Source organism: Tasmannia lanceolata, unplaced genomic scaffold (genome assembly GCF_043159265.1).
Source record: "Tasmannia lanceolata isolate RefF3 unplaced genomic scaffold, GAP_Taslan_0.1 ptg000020l, whole genome shotgun sequence".
NCBI classification, from domain to species: Eukaryota; Viridiplantae; Streptophyta; class Magnoliopsida; order Canellales; family Winteraceae; genus Tasmannia; species Tasmannia lanceolata.
Genome location: NW_027518697.1, coordinates 10,655,209 through 10,673,407, shown reverse-complemented (window position 1 = coordinate 10,673,407; position 18,199 = coordinate 10,655,209). Strand labels below are relative to the sequence as shown.

The 18,199-nt window shown below is 38.0% G+C and overlaps 1 protein-coding gene across 1 annotated transcript; it reads right to left on the bottom strand.

The window, feature by feature from the left end:
- Positions 1-614: 614 nt before the first annotated feature.
- On the bottom strand, positions 615-17,494 carry LOC143854895 (cyclin-like protein). Its single transcript, XM_077365026.1, has 4 exons — positions 17,360-17,494; positions 5,519-5,792; positions 1,599-1,656; positions 615-1,488 (listed from the first exon to the last, which is right to left on the bottom strand). Exons 1-4 carry the CDS (start codon positions 17,425-17,427, stop codon positions 857-859), a joined length of 1,032 nt encoding a protein of 343 aa, XP_077221141.1. The 5' UTR covers positions 17,428-17,494; the 3' UTR covers positions 615-856.
- Positions 17,495-18,199: the final 705 nt, after the last annotated feature.

Here is an 18,199-nt window from a genome sequence, read left to right as displayed (position 1 = left end):
AAATTTTGATGGAAGCTCCAAAGATGAGGGTGGTCAGGTGGACACACAGACTATTAAAATAGCTATTCAGGGCACTCGTTAAGATGCAGTGGGAAGGAAATTTTACACAAGTTTTGATAAAAAAAAATCTCAAAACATAGAAGTATCAAACAATGTGAAAAATGATTGCAAAATTCCTTTCCCAATGCACCTTAACGAGTGCCCTTAGGGCACTCTTTAGCAAAACCCATTTATTATTGCCGAATTCTAGGCACATGGGGCTGTGTGATTCAAATCGGATGGAAGCAAGAGCTCTTCTCAGTGGGTTGAGATTTTTTGTTCCCTCCGCAAATTGTGACACGGATCGCCTTGCTCGAGCAAGAGGGACTAAAGCAGCTTTTCAATTTTCTTCATCTTCTTCATGAAAATTTTCTAAAGGATTCATTTAGCCGACCCCAACTAGTTTGGGACAAGGGCTTTGTTGAGTTGAATTGAATTCCCCTTAAGGAGTTGTGTATTTGTTCCTTTGTTTTATGCTTTTTGTACTCTTAGGCCCTATGTCCGTCTTGGTCATGGGCGTTTTTTTCCTCTTTAATAGATGCACCATCTCAGAGAAAGAATAAGATTCTTGGAGCTGTATTAAAATTACTGATCATGGATTAGTATTTTTTGCAAGCAGTCTCTCTGCGACTGAAAACCCCAACAAAATGTTCAACTCAGGAACGTAAAACAAACAAAATATCAACACTACAGGATTGAAATATGACTGTCTGAAACCAGTCCAAGCAAGGGCTGAAACAAAAACCACTAACAATCAGAGCAATAAATCATCCATTGTCAACAGTCAATCAAAAAAACAACCCCCTACAAGAAACTGCTACAAAGCTAAGAGAGCTTCAACCTTTGCAATCTGATCCTCTTCGTTCTTTGCGCTAGGGCTCCGATTAGCCTCATCGAATAGATCGTGCTTCCACTTCTCCACTTGAAAACCACCCTGGCGAGACTGATTTCTTTCACCATACCTCCCATTAAACCTGTCTCTTCCCCTAAATCCACCGCCGCTACCTAACCTCTCTCTTGGTTGAAAGTCAACCCTCTGAATTTCTCCCCTATGAGAAACCCGATTTTCAGTTTTTGTATTTCTTTCATCTGTTTCTGTGAAAAGTTTCTCAGGTTTGTCCAATCCATGTGGATGGTTGGCTCCCCTTTCCTCCCTTCTTACACTACCATACATAGGCCGGTCAGAACGACTTGACCTAACAGTCTCTGTTGCTGTTGCACCTACATTGTTTCCCGATTCAAGTGGCATTTTCTTCTCCCTAAATGCTGGTCTTTTCCTTGAAGGGGGAACCTCAGCCTCTAATTCAAAGAATCCGTCATGGTGCCAAACATTGCTATCATCGGCCCGAGATTGGGTCCTATCATCCCTTTTCTGCGTACCTTGAGTCACCATTTTGTCTCCAACTCTATCACTGGATTGATCCTTTGGGTCACTCCACTTCCCGCGGTCTGTGCAGAGGAGAACAAAACCAAAGAAGACACCACACCACAAAGGAATTAGAAGAAACAGGAGAACAAAGTGCATCCATAATTGATCAGTTAAAAGAATGGGGAATTACCAGTAGCTCTGCGAATGAAGCTTCGACCACCTTGCCCAGCACTGCCACGTTCATCGTGCTGTATAAGACATGCATAGGTAGCCTAAAGATTGTTATATACTGAGACACCCAAAGACACGGGTCCGAAAGATAATCCCGCTACATCAGGGAAAGAAAAGGTTTGTACGCACCCAATACAATAAAACAAATTAAACTTGACACAGAATTTCAGTTCGACAGTGTTTGTTGCAGAAGACGAAACATTTTCTACAAAGACAAAGTAATAAGTACTGCACTTCTAGGCTGCCTTTGTACTAAATAGGCATTTGAAGTTAGCCTTGGTTAATTCTTGAATCAACAAATGAGTATTCAATGTCGATTGGTTCTACCTAGGTACCGATTGAGTACACTGTAATTTGATAGTAACTATATGTCTCCCAAGTAGAAACAATTCAATCCCATGATGGGATATTTTTGTATTACAATATAAAATTGAACCAACTGACATGAGAGATTATATCAGGGTAGTAATTGTAGTTGTTTCATGGCACCAAGCAAGCAAGAAACTCCAAGAAATGTAAGAAACAATGTGAACCAAATAACTGGAGGCTCCAAACAAGAAAACTGAGTGAAATTAAATCCTCTTTCCAGGCATCCAAGCGAATGGAATAAGTTATAACACTAAAGTGGTTAACTAAGAACCAAAGCTGCAACGCTATCCCAGAAAATAGCAAAGAAAACATGTATAATTCCACAAAAGATGAAAAACGTAAATAAAGGAGGTAGTGTGTACTCAAGATACGATAAAAGTAATAGGGAAATGATATCCACACTCCTATATTGTGATAATGATTAATCTTACTTCATTAAGCTCTTTTCTGATTGGATGTCGATTGCTTTTGGGGAAATTGTAACAGCCTCTAGTAGCTAATAAAAAAGCAGAAAGGGAAGAGAGAAGTGTTGTTGTGATATATTGGAGTGCTGATATCATTTACCAAGTAAGATTCCACATTGAATTCTCTTGGAAGAAATAGGAAAAGGATTTACACGAGTCTAACCCAAAGAAACAGAACTAAAATTGCTCCTTGTATACGACAATGGAACTAACATAAAACTTATTAAGCTCAAAATGCATGGCAGTGACGATCAGATTAGTCAAGTAGTGCTTCCCCATGATTCTGATCGAGAGTATGCTCTTATCACCTACTTCCCCTCAGTAGTTGCACATTTGCCTTGTCATTTATATATCCTCACCATTCGGGAAAAAAAAGTATGCTCCTATCCACTGATTAAAGAAATGACAATCAGGAACGAAATAATCCTCTTTTTTTTTTACTTTCTTTTGAAGTTTAAGTAGATCAGTGTAACTCGATCGTTGGAAAATTCAATGCCGTGATGAAAGAAATGGGAAATGGTCCGCCAACACTTTGATGTAACCACTACAGTTACAGAACTTGATAAATATAGAATACAAAATCATGAATCGTGTGTGAAAAATCCTTTGACTCCCTGGGGAATTATTCCAAGATAGCCACTCCCCTAAAGTGAAAGAAACATTAGGATGGATAATGAGAGATTTTCTAAGGATAGATTGGGATGGAGAATGCAATCGATGAGTTGTTTCAAACAAAAATATAAAGAGTTAATTTTCCTCAAGTTCTCTGAAGAAATTAAATGTCCTCATGCCATAGGTGGCCGGCCATTGTGATCATTGAGTATAACTTGGAAGGGCTGTAATATAGCTTTCGATTACACGTTATAATAATTTCCAGGACTTCAACTATCCAGAGCAGAGTTGAATTTGGCAGGAAATTTCGGAAAGCTCAAGCATGAAAGGTCACATTGATGTGGTGATAATGATGATGGTGATGGAGCACACTTTCGAAACAAACTTGTGCTTGTTATTACTCAAAAATCATGTTATGATCAAGGTTTAAAATTTCGGTTTGGGTACCGGTTTCGGACCTTGAAATTTCGAAATTTCGGTCGAAATCTGGTACAAAAAAAAACAATATTTTATTCATTATTAAATTTCGGCCGAAATTACCGAAATTTCGGTGACATATTAAATTAATATTAAAAAAAACAGATTTTTTGTGTCAAATTTCGGAAAAACCAAAATTTCGGCCGAAATAAATGACCATTTCGGTTTTGTGTGGTTTCGGTGTCGGTCTACACCGAAATCCGAAGATTTCGGTCGAAATTTAAAACCATGGTTATGATAACTACATCTCTGTCTATACATTTCTGGTATTTTTCTTTTTTTACATGTTTCCTAATTTTTCCCAGTTGCAAATTTTGTCATTATGGTACCCAGTGATCCTTATGACACTTCCTTTCATAGTATAGTGAGAAACACTTATACACTGTTGTAGCTGAAAACGTGAGTTGTAGCACTAAAAAACAACTTATTATCAATTTAAAATGGACAGTATGGGATAATCACCCCCACACCCACCCACCAAGTGTTTGGCTCACTCGTTTTCCACGGGAACTGTTTCCAGAATCCAAAACTTCCCTTGTTTTCTACGAAAGTTTCATTCCTGCTGGACCCTGTAATTTTTTCCATAGATTTTTTTAGGGAGCAATTTGGCCCCTAAATGACACAGAAGGCAGAGAAACACTTGGTATCAGTCACTACAAACGCCCCCCGATCAGTGCAATGGAATGTGTCTATTTATCTATGTCTTGACTCAAAATGGGAGCAGGTTTGAAAAAGGATCTTAGAGTGTCTAGGGTTGGGCCAGGAGGGACTTGCCATGGTAAGGAGTAAGGATTCAAATTGGAATTGTCAATTCATCCATAACTGCTTAGTCGAAACAACAATTTTGAGTTATCATTTCAGAAACAAAAAACACACTTGGTATCAGTTACACATGTCCTGGACAGAAACAATGCTAGATAAATTCCAATGAGCCAAGTTACAAGTTCTCAGACCTATTATGCCAAACTGTAGAAAAAAAACACAATCCAAGAGACAATGTGTCCATGTAAAAGGTGCCTCCGTGCATATGGACCACATTTATAGAGAATTTTCTGGATGAGATAGAAAAAATTGACATATAGAATCCACGTCATATGGAACACAAAATAGAAGTACAATAAGGTTGTGTATAAGAAAATAAAATGAAAAAAAAACACCCAAACAAGAAAAAATGCTTTAGTATTATTACAAATGGACCTATACACAGAACAAATACTAGAAAAGCCTAGGATGGCAAATGAAATTTAGATTATTACAGAAATACGTATAATATCACCGCAGGATAAGGATTTTTAATTAAATGTAATTAAATCATGCAAAACATGGAAATAAAGTAACCCGTGTATTGCTTCTTCTTCTTTTTTCATATTTTTACTTTTTCCTTTCTAATCTTTTTTAGTTGTCTTTTACATGATTCCATCTTTTCATGTTTTATTTTCTCTGTAATATATTTCTTGTCCAAATGTTTTTTGATTGCTAGATCCACGTATCAGTGGATCAATTTGTCATGTTCTAACCTATATTGTTACTTTTTCTACTTTTATTAATTTCTCGTCCCTATTTGAGTATTTGCATCTCTTTTTCATAAATATTGATCCTTAACAGCTGTTAGTAGTAAGCTAGTAAGTAGTAAGTACCAACTAAGTTAAAAGAAACTAACAGTATGCCATGATGAGTACCCCAATAGACAGTAAAACAAGGACAAGAAATAAGATAACAGGCTCTTCCTTATTCACAATACATCCATGCATATCCATGGCTAAAATAAGAGGAATGGCTCAACAACAATTTCGTGGATATAAACCACAACAGATCAATTAGCCAGATTTTCTGCAAACTAAAGTAGAAAGATACATGAAAATAATTACAGGTTATAATTACCTTAATACAGAAAAAAAAAATTAGAACGAACTAGGAAAGAACTTGATTGCAAAAATGGATAAAATAGACATGAAACCTGAAAATATGATTGAGACCGTGGTACTTCAGTTGGATCAGAAGAACGCTTGGCGCCGTCAAAAAGGTTATCAGCCTTCTTGTCCAATACTTTGTTTACAACATCAGGCAGCATCTTAGACTCGGGTCCTAGAGGAGCCTCAAGTGGTAAAGCATCTTGCAATCTCCTACGATGCTTTTGATCCCGATCTGCTTGCTCTACAATCTCCACATTATGATTGCTGGAGGATGTTCTCTCTGTTGCCGGTTTCCCTTCTCGCCTTGGTCTCTTTGGACTGGGAAGAAGGCATTAATAAATATAAGCCACATAGATAGATCAACACTGCTAGGTAATGGAACCAAGCAGCTCATGTATGGGTAAAAAGATTAAGATACACCAAGAAACCATACGGAACAAATGAGTCCAGTCTGCAAGCAAAATCTTAGTTAACAAACACGGTAATTTCCTTTTACTGTTCACAATTTCTTGCATTGTAGTCAATTCTGTTAAAAATGCTGATGATTTTATTTTATTTTTTAAATTAAGAATGCTGGTGGACTAATTACTACTTGGGTTGTAGCTAATTATAGACAAAAACAATGCCATTAGTATTATACAAAAGTTCATGTTCTCTAACAACATCACCGATCGTCTCAAGCATGGACACCCTATTAATCACACGGATGCAATCCTACAGTGGTTTCCAACTCAGCCTCAAATTACATCAACAGCTTATCAGTTACCTACAAGGAAAATAGTGTCATTATTTGTCTTCAGGTAGTCTTCATTATCTTTTTTTTAATCATTGGTAGTCTTCATTATCAAAGGAACGACTTAAGAATTTTGCCATGTTTCGTATAACAAATCTTTATTTCCAGTCACAATTAATGATGAAGTTGTGCAAAGTGTTGTGTCTTGCGCAGAAAGTAAGATGGAAGTTCAGTAAGTTTTCAATACACCAAAAATGGTTTTTCAGCAGGAGTATGTGGTGAATTGCAAGATTCAGAAAAAAAAAAAGTATGTGATGAATTGCCTATAAGATGTTGCAGTGTTTGTTATTGACCAACTTCTTGTTTCTTTGCAATCCCTACCATCACTTGCACTGAGTTGTTCTTTCACATTATATCTGACTTGCTATGATATGTTTTAACTTTGGTCTGAAAGGACAAAGTTTCTTTTGACATTGAGTAAATGCATCCATTTCTTAGTCCATTACCTATCATTTCATGAGTGTTTTGGTTGGGATTGGGCATTCAAGCACGAAGACCAAGGTTCTTAGCGGGATGGAACCTTGCTGTAAATTATCGGCATTTGAAATTTCACATTCCTGAAATTTCAGATTGCTTCTAGCTAGGACTTCAGTCCATTTTCCTAGATACACATCGCCTAAGAATTTTGTTCGGAAACTGAAGCTTTAGTGTTCTGGACACCTTATCATTTATGTTTGAAGTGTTGTCATTTAGCCAACTTAGTCATGTATGCGCTGGTATGTCATTTTAATGATGTTGAATGCTTGTTTTTCTTATTTTTATGGCTAAAACATAAAAGCAATGATTAGTGAATTATAATTGACCATAAAAAATAATATTCTTCATAAAAAAAAAAAAAACTCAAAAGTCTTAACTATTACTATGAAATGAATTATGCAGTGGGGCTCACTTATTTTGACAATCTAAAACATTCATTTAGTTCATTTAGTGGTCTCCGTCATAGAGAATGTGGTACAAAAAACCTCTTAAGATGTTTCTCATCATCTGATCTAATTGGTGTAAATGGACGTCCAGGAAAGATATAAATTTACCCCCATGATATGTGGTCACTGAAACACTGGAAATCAAATAACCCCCTTAGTTTACCCTGCACCTTCAAATAACAGAAATTAATTCAACGGTAAAGCAATGGTGCGTAAGAAGATTACTCCAAAATGGTTTACCCCAAATGAGTAGCCCCCTCGGTATAGTCTCCATTCACGGATTCAACATCCTCTTCGTCATCAAATCACTCATTGAAATATTCTTGTACACCCAATTGTTCATCGTAAGTCGTATCATCCCTCAAAATCAAACTCTCCATAAAACTTGAAATCATCTGCCCCCTCTTCCAGATGCCCATTGTAGTATGGATCGCTATTTAGAAACCCCTTAAGTCGATCGTCGACTTGTTTGAATCGACTTTGTTTTATTAGCAGAGTTCTTGTACGAGTCCGAGGTTTTCCCTATCAAGTCAATCACAACTCCTTTGACTGACCCAAGTCGACACCCATGTACCTTTGGTTCAGTACTCGTTTGAGCTCAAGTTTTGAAATATTGATCTGGATGACAAATTCCTTGCGGCAATTCGTCATAATTGTCTCATTAGTATCATGTACTCTTTCTTGATTTTGACCTCCTCGGTCGCCATTCTCTTTAATGAAATTATTTGCTGTTAAAAAAAAGAACCTATGGATTTGTATTGCATCACTCCCAAGCCTCGACATCTAGACACTTTTCTCATCACCTTCCTTAACTCCTTGATTCTTCATGTCATCTTGGACGGTCCCCCATCACCCACCCACGCCATCCCTCCCAACACTTACCAAAAATAATCCTCTCCAAAGGGATTGTTTCTCCTCCTCAAACCTCCATGGCCACTTCCCAAGAAGGGCGTTGTTGTAGAGTACAAGATTCCCAAGACTAAGGCCTCCAATCTTTTTAGACTTGCACGTGGTCCCCCCCCCCCCCCCCTAAAAAATTGCTTTAAGTTTTTTCCTCTTCCCTTCCTTCCCAAAAAAAAATTTCGTTGCAACTTCTCATTTATTATAGCCATTGATTTCGTTCAACATCTTAAACAAGGACATAAAAAGGTACGTAAGTGTAGACACCCCATTTTGACCGAACCCCTTTTACGTTTTGTTCTAAATAATTACCCTAATAAACTAGTGTCCTGAAGTCCCAAATTGTGCCCTAGGTTAGCTTAGGGTCCCACCGAGGTCCCTGTAAAATTTCATCAAGATCCGTGCGCGTTTGCCTAGCAAACAAGCTAAGACAGTGTCGTGGTGCAAGTTCAGAAGGGTGGCGATTTAGCCAGAAAAGGGGTTGTGCTGGAATCTGAAAAACCAGTTCAAGTTTGCCGTTGTGGGCTGTCCAGGAGGATTTATGGGTATACAGATTAATGTGTTACATAATCGGGGGGTGCATTATCCGAGAGCAGGGCAATTTCGTAAATAAGAAAGATTACTTTCTTCCTCTCCAAGTAATAATTAGAGCTTAATCTAGATTAGTAGATGTTTAGGGCTAGGATTAGTTAGGAGGGAATATTAGAAGCTTCCTAGGTGGTTAAAAAGCCTTCAATCCTCACCATTGAGCATAAAGGAGATTTGGAGGGTTGGGATCAAATTCTTGAAGAGATATTTTCCATATTATTTCCCCCCTCGCTATCACCCAAGGCCACCTTTGTTTTGGAAATTGGAACTGGCAAACACTCCATAGGGGCTGTCTAAGGCAACGCAAGGGAGGAGCAAATATATATATATATATATATATATATATATATATATATATATATATTTTTTTTTTTTTTTTTTTTTTTTTTTTTTTTTTTATCCCTTCACCTACCTGGGACACACCCTTGTGCAGCAAGGCGTGTTTGAAAGCTTAATAAGAGGGTTGCCCTTGGGATTTAAGGGGGAGGGGGGTCAAATTTCTCATTTTTCCCATATAAGCCCAATCGGTTAGGGTTTTAAGGGGTCGGATTTTTGCAAAGAAGAGGCAGAAGACAAAGGAGAGAAAGAGGAAAATTGTAGAGGGAGAAGAGAACTCCCCTTCCGGTCACCATCTCCGGTGATTGCACCCTCGACCATCCCTCCGGCTGGCCATCACCCAGCCTCATCACCCTAATATCCAAACCCATTTTCTTTTCCTTCCCTCCATCAGCCACCTCCACTCCCAATCCCCATCATCTCCTTTACCTATCCTTCATCTTCTCCGGCCGGATTTCCGGAATCCGGCGAGAAGCCACCAACCCCCATCAAAACCCACCTCTGCAATTTAATCCAAGCCTTTGCCTCATTTTCTTTTTCTTTTTCTTTTTTTCCCTTCTTCCAGCCACCACCCCATCCACAATCTCTGATTGGATTTTCATCCAAACCCATCTCACCCTTCTACCACCACCATCTTCTCCTCCCCATTTTCGCCTCTAATCCGACCACCACCTTGAACCGAGCCAACACCACCTCTGTTTCTACCCTTTGCCCATTTCTAACCTTCATCTCTAGCTAACCCACCTTCTTTACTACCCTAACCCATTTTCCTTTAACCCAAACCTTAATTCCGGCTCGGAATCCGACCATCCCCAGCCAACACATCCATTGCTACCAAGATCAAACCCATCTCAAAAACCCTTCTACTTCCATTTCCTCCATCAAATCTGACCTTAATCTTGAAATCTCTAACCCTCTGGCCTAATCTCCGACCACAATCCGGCCACCTCCATTCGAGCACAATCACCCCTTCGCGGCCATCATACTCAAGCTCCATTTGACCTTCTTTGGTCTCCACATCAGATCCAGCATCGTGGTATTCTCGGAATTGTTCTCCCCCCTTAAAGCTCAGTACCAAAATGGAGGGCTTTATGAACCTCATTGTTTTAAATTTGTTCAATTACAAAGGTTTGAAAAGTTGATTCATACCCGATCTGACCTTTTAAATCTCAGGTACGGCTTAGTGAGAAACCCATTTTTCTTAATACTGTCTTTGTGTCTGACCTTAAAATAATCATGCTTAACGAATGCCCATGACTTGGGATTGATCTTTGCCTTAGAAATTGGTAGAATTTTCATTGTTGGGTAAATATTCATTGAATGGTGCTCATTGTTATGTCTGTGTGATCATGAGTTGAAGCCATCTAGCTCAACTTAACACCTGTTGATCTAATGTTGGCATGAGTATGTTTTTCCTTTCATAGGTAGCAATGGCTAAATGAATTAGTATAATTATCTTTAGGAGCTGTTAACAACCAACCTGGTAATGATTTAGGAATATAGAAATTTCTTTAGATGGAGTTACAGCGTTTGGGTTCCCTTTATTAAGCATTCCAGTTACACTGGTTTTCAATTCATCCTCACTTTTATTTATCCCTCTAGCACCCTCACTTGTGAAGTGGTCTCATTGAAAGACAAGGTTTGAGAACAGCGGAATCCACTGAATCTACTAGTCTAGAATAAGGCCCTGATTAACTTAGTATGGGTATATGAGACTAGAGTTGATCTCTATTAGAACCTTGCAGCCCCGCACATCATTGATAATAGCAGCCCATTCTTTATTGCGGTATTATGGTAATGCTCATAATAGCTTGTCCATTTGTAGCTGATAAGAGTACTTTTGTATCTTAGAAGTTGCCCCTTAATCATGATAATCTCATGATCACTTATTCATGTGAACTGTGAAGTCTCATTTTATGTGGTTCTTATCCCCCTTTTTTTTTGGGTTGCAATAAGTTGTATGGTTTTATAACTGATGTATGCTTCATATATGCTTCAACTTGTGTGGTTCAAAATGGATAGTTGTCTTTCTTAGGTGAGTGGATATTTGTTCATGGGCTTTTGAAGTAGCCACTATTTCAGATCATAACTCATTTTCACAAGAAGCGTGTACCTCTCCCCTGTAGAGGAATAAATAAATTTGAGAATAAGATTCTATCTTCAAATATTAGCCATATATGTATGCGTGGTTAAAGTGTGTGTGAATATAGGTGTGGATACATATGTGAATGTATATGTACAGGTATATATGTGTGTGCGCTTGTGTGCGAGCATACGAAATGTGTTTGTGAGTGATTGTATGGCTATGATGGTATACGAGCATGTGAGAGTGTAAATGGGAGTGTTTATGCGAGAGTATATACACCTGTGTGTGGATGTGTGTGTGTGGACAAATGAGTGTGGAATTAGTTAATGCACAACATCAACCCATCGTTCGGCCAAGAATCATCCCCTGTTTTGCACTAAATTCAGCCCCACATTTCAGCCCCTGTGTTTGTATTACAAAGCCAGCTTATCCATCTACATTTCAGTTATGTTTTCTGTATCACAAAACTGTCCCTGTTTAGCATAGGTTCTGTCCACCAAATCTGTCCCCTTCTTGGCACCAAATGTGCACACAAATCTGTCCCTGTTTTGGATTATAATATTGTAGGTTGCTCTCCGATTTTCATAATCTTTAAAGAATTCTTATCCATCATATTTTCTTTTGGGCTTGATGTTTATTTCTCTTATCCCATACAGTTTTGTCTCTTGAATGCTATGGATATTGGTTGTTCCATTGTAGTTCATTAACATATTTTTTGTTATTGTGATAGATCATCTTATCTTATATTAAGAAAAGAAAGAGTTTGTGTAATTATCAGGACCTGACAGCGACCGTGACAAGGTCATTCATTGTATGTATGCACTACACTACATTTGTTAGGAGGGAAAGGATTTTATTCCAAATGCCTGTTGATGATATTTGTGTGCTCATCCAACTGTTGATTAAATGCCATTTGCATAGATTAGCATAGCACAATGGATGACTCTATAAGCCTCATATTCTTATATCTGTTCAATTCCAAAAGTTTGGTTTTGGTAGTGAGAAGTGCCTATATTCGCATGTCTGTTGGTGTTTAGATAATGGGAAGTATATACCTGCTATGATAAGAAGGAGATTTTGGGTTGCTATTTCAGAATTGAAAAGAATAGCCTGCATTTAAACTCTTTTAAACTGAAATTTGGACGTTTGGGAACTGTAATATTAATTGATGAATGTCATGGTTGTTGCTTATATTCATTAGTTTCATAGAATTACAAAGTCATTAATGGTAGGGTGTATTCTAGCATTTCAGGAGTATTTATCCAAGTTATCTTACTAAATATGAACTACTGAAATTAATTAGTTATGAAGAATGATATCAGTAGTCAGGTGTTTTTCTTCCATATAGGACATGCCATTGATCTAACTAAAGGAAGATCGATATTTGTGAGAATTCCTAAATAAGATAATAAGAAATTATTTCTTTAGGCTATTCGCGGGAATTATTATAATCATTTTAAAGGGTACTTATTGATGACCTGATTAGAACTTGAATGTTTTTACAAATGGCTATTAAAAAAAAAAAAAACCGATTATTCAAGTTAATGGAAAAAATGAAATGTCATATCTTATAGTTTCGTATATATATATATATATATATATATATCAAGCAGGGCGATAAAGGCATTAGCCCAAGCCCATCCTTAAGGCATCCTTAAGGGACCTACTCAGTCCAAGTAGTGTTCCCCTCTTTACTTAGTGGACTTTCCAAGTCTTTTAGACACTTTTAGATGGATCTTTTTCCCTCATTTAAGAGACCATTGTTAGTCTCATTAGTGAGTTCCTTTTTAGGAGACATGGTTTGTCTCGCTAGGTAGCTCCCCTCTGGGGACAAGCCTCATTGTTTAGGACCTTCCCTTTAGGGAGTTGACCTCGGTTAAAATAGAGAGGTACACATAGGAGGCATACAGTGCCTCATTTATAGAACACACTTTTAGATGGATCTTTTTCCCTCATTTAAGAGACCATTGTTAGTCTCATTAGTGAGTTCCTTTTTAGGAGACATGGTTTGTCTCGCTAGGTAGCTCCCCTCTGGGGACAAGCCTCATTGTTTAGGACCTTCCCTTTAGGGAGTTGACCTCGGTTAAAATAGAGAGGTACACATAGGAGGCATACAGTGCCTCATTTATAGAACCTCCCTTGTTTGTCTCCTTTTTGAGCTAAAAGACATGCTATGTCTTACTTGTCCCCCCTTATAGAGTGTTAGAGAGTCTTTAACTCATTTGTCTTTTAGTGGCTTTATTAGAGAGTCTTTGACTCATTGTCCTTTTAGGAATATTATTAGAGAGTCTTTGACTCATTCGTTCTTTTGTTAGTATTATTAGAGAGTCTTTCACTCATTTACCTTCGCTTTTGATAGTGTTATTAGTTAGGAGTTTCTGCTTAGTGTTGTCGTCGTTCTTCTTTGTTAGAGACTAGCACAGCCTCATTAAAGCTTTTCTTATTTGTGATCTTAGATCATTCCCTCGTCTTTGGCGTTAGCTTACCTGGTTTAGGGGTTTCCCCTGTTAGCCCTAGGGTTTGGCCCAGGGTGTTGCTTTGTGTGTTCCCTTAGGTCTTTGACCAAAAGGGTGAAAATATTTAAAAATTCAAAAGCACTTAAAAACATTTTAAAAATCCAAAACATCATAAATTTAAAACATAAAAAAACCTTTAAAAAAGTGTAATGTGTTGTGTTTTGGAGTAGTTTAGGAAAGTTCGTTTTCGAACTACGTTGGCTTGATCCTCTTCCACGAGGTACGTAGTGCAGCTTGGGATCCATATCCCAAGTCCAGCCAAACTTTGTAAATAAATCATTCGAGCTCTTTCAAAAAGTATAAAGTATTTCATAAACCTATTTTCGAAAAATCTTCCTCTAGAGAGTTTGTCCTAGATAGAGAGTTTTAGAGTTAGTGTTTGGTTTTTGATTTGTTATGTGCTTGTTAATGTTTGTTTTTAGAGTTAGGAGTTTGTCTTAGAGTTATAGGAACGCCTCCGTCCGGTCAGTTGGCGATCCACATCGCCTACTGATGACTAGAATATGATGCGCTAGTCTACCCTTTGTTTTCCTTAGGAAGCACAGCCTAGTTACACATAGGTTGTAGGAACCACCTACATTAACTTAGGGCTAACCTGCATTTAGTTAGGGCATATAGGGTATCCTAAAATCTACAATTCACTGAAATCTAAATGATCGCTCAATAAGCTTTAATAACTAGTCCAGTCTTTTAGATCGAGTCTAGGATAGAGATCTAGGTGTCTTAGGCATCATAGATTAGAATAGGTGCGAAGAACTACGTGACTCTGATTCTTGTGGAGGCGGAGATACGTAGCCTTCTTTGGATGAACATCAGACCATCCGAAAACTCGGGTCAAATCGTTTAGAGTCTTAGGATTTGTTGTGTTGTTATTGTATGTTTTGTTGTGTTTTCTTACTTTCTTGTACTAATCTTATACCTTTAGCTGTAGCTTGCATGTGCATGTCCACCAGAACTTAGACACCAGTTAGGCTTGTCACTCATAACTTAGTTGTGATTATGTGACACATCTTTTATTTTATTTTATATGTGATTATTTTATCCCCGAGTCATGCATGATTAGGTAGACGTCTTCTCGGGAATATTTCGTTCCCATTTCATATGATTTTCGCCCGAAACTCTTCAAGGTTAATAATAAATGGCATAAGAGACCAAGTGCTTGCACTCGGACGAATTGGGGGTGCTCTTCGTACCTTCTCCATTCGTAATCAGGCACGAGCCCATATATATTTCTGGTTATCCATTGCACAGAGGATTTGATTTTGGGGTTCCATGGCCTATCCATGGATGGCGACTCTGAGTTATTTTTAGGTACGTCATGGTTTGGGGATTTATCCTTGGATCAAGAAGTATCTAGTTTGTATCGCCACTCGTGCTCTGTTATAAGGGTGGCAACCGTTTCGAGAGTTCCTTGGCAGAGCTCTCCTTTCATGTGGAGATCCACAGACTGTTGGGGACCTGTTCCTCAGCATTTCTCGGATCGGGGTCCACAGTAAGTTTGATAAGACGCTTTGTTAAGGTTAATTCTCCGACCCAAGGATAGGTTTGATGTTTTCCACCCACCCAACCTTTCCTCTATCCCCTCCACGATGAGGTTCCATAATTTTGTCAAAGGATGCCACAGCCAAGGGGAGGCCAATGTATGAAATTGGGAGGTAATGGCAACGATTTTTTACACGGTAGGACAAAACACAAACAACGAGAGAGTAGAAAAGCGATTAAGTGTTTCAGCTAAATCAACAGTCAACACTTTAAGGTGGATACCTCAAAACATTTTGACAACACTTTTTTATCATTGAAATATTTTTCTTTATAACCACTCTCAAGTCTCAATATCTCCAGGGCTTTACCCTCTTTTCCAATCATGTTAAAAACCTTGTAGTTTACAATTTTCACTTTTGTTGTTTATCTTTAGTGTTAAACTAGATTCCAAAATAACCCTTACGAGTTGTGAAGGGGGCTTCAATGACTCCAATGGTAGCAACAATGAAGGGAGGGAAGAAAATGGAGAAGAAGGGGGCTTCAGTTATTCAGCGGTAACATACTGAAGAAAAATATTACTGACCGTTGTGGCTGCATGAATGAAGACGATGAGGGACTCACCTATTCGCATACTCGCAGCCAGCAGACGACGACTCATGCAATCCAACCCCAACAAAAAACTACTTAACCTATGCAGATGGTGGCTTTTTAATTGATCCTATCGTTGATGCTACCTTTCCCGGGTAGTTTATGAGGCATGTTACAGCAGGTTTTTTCTTTTAGTTTTAGTAATGGAAAGTTTGAAAGAGTAGGAGCCCCTTTTATCTTTTGGTTGGGACGATCAGGATGACCTTCCGGTTTAGACATTCGTCTTTTTCCTTTTCATCCTTTAACTTAAATTTTCTTCCTTTTCTTTTCTTTTTTTTCCATTTTCTGAAACTAAGGTGTATGTGTATATCTTTAGCCATTCATCTGTCTATCTCATTCAGGATAGAAATGCAAAATGAATGTTCACTTACACTTGACTAGGATAGGGATAGAGAGCCAAATTGTGGCCTCGAAATGGAAAATTAGAAAAAACATAACGGTCTACAGTCATCAGGAGCCTCCACAAATCAAATGGTTAAGATAATGATGAGGGAGAATTTTGGCACATGGTCCATCGATAGCAAGGGCTACCAACATGGTTTCAAATTTCGACCAAAATCCGAAAATCCGAAACCGAAATTTCCCAAAATTCCACTTTTCGCCATTTACCAAATTTTGGACCGAAATTTCAATTAAATGCCATTATTTATTTATTTTTAAAAAAAGTGTGATAAAATTTCGGCCGAAATTTCGGAATTTCGAACAAAATTACAAAATTTCGGATTTCGCCGAAATTTTGGTTTTCGGTGGGGTCCGAAACGGTTACCGAAACCGAAATTTTAAACCATGGCTACCAACTAAATAGTTTTGATCGTTGAAGAAATGTCTTCACTTGTACTTATACACAACCATTACATAAACTGCTAATTTATATTTTAAGGATCTGTTTGTTTTGGATTTTGAGAACCGTTTGCGAGCCCAAAACTGAATTTAGTCCAATAATCAGTTTCAAAACAAACAGGGCCTAAACTAGCTAATACTCGTCATTTATTGTCCAATACTACTAGACAGAAAAGAAAAAAGAAAAAAAGAAAAAGCAACCCAACTATTTAAATCAAAGATTGCATAAGTCATATTTATCAAGGTCAGAAGGATACACAAATCCAGGTAACTCATCAAGCCCAATTCAATGACAAAAACAGTACCAAAAATAAGAAACAAAATCAATAGAAACAAAACAAGATGGAGAGACACCAAAAAACAAAACAAAAAAAAAAACCAATTGGCAATGAAGCATATCATGAAATCAAGAACTAATACCATGGATGAAAAGAAAACTCATGAAAAAATTATTAATTTTACAGAAGCATCAGACACTGGTAGAAACTCATGTTGAATCTAATAAGTTTGGGGAAGCAGTTCAAAATATGTCCCAAATCATCAATCTGAATGACTCAGTAATCTTTTGTTGCATATTCATATGATTCGACCCCAAACAACAACAACCCATATTAGAAACTGAGGTCACTCATTCAAATTCGTGTAAAAACTGTCACAATCAGTTGAAATTCTTCCAACCCTCAGTTAATTCAAAACCCAACTTTCTGTTCTTATTTATACTGTGAGACTATGAAAATATTCTATTGATCCAAACAAAGATGAAAAAAAAAAACCTGGGGTCTCTGTCAAACTTGGAATTGAGGCGTTTGTTCTGCGAATCTCGCCCCTCTCGTTGAGACATTGCTCTCTCCTTCCTCTACTTTTTCAGCTTCTTCCAAAATATTGACTGGTAACGTTTATTAGGGCGAGATTTTATATGGTGTAATGTAAGCCCTTATCCCGTATTTTTCAAAAAGTACTGTATGGACTACAGTATAGGATGATCCAAACCGTTCATGTGATGGGCTACAACGTAAATAGGTTTTGCCCAAAAAAATATTTATATAGGATGATCTTAGCCCTCCGATCTAGAGATGAACTGGATATTACGGAAATCTCTAGAGATCGGAGGGCTAAGATCATCCTATGGAAATGATTTTTGGGGAACAAACTATTACATAGTGGCCCATCACATGGACGGTTTGGATCATCCTATGATGTGGTGGCACACTTTGAAAAATACAGGACTATAAGAGCTTACACCGATCCCAACCCTCTGATCTATATATGAACTGCATATTAATATATTATGGAAACCTCTATAGTTCAGAGGGCTAGGATCATCCTATGGAGGATTTTTGGGAACAACCTATTTACATAGTGGTCCATCACATGGACAGTTTGGATCATCCTATCATAGGGGGTGCAACTCGGGTCGAGCAAGTCGGGTTTTCCAAAACCCTACCCTACCCGAGAATTATATCAGGTCGGGTCGGGTCGGGTCAAATTTAAACCTGAAAACCCGAGATTCATAAACCCGACCCTATCCAAGATACTTTCCATACGATTATTCGGCTCGGACACCATATAAAAACTCATTTCCATAGGTTGATCCTAACCCTCCGATCTATAGA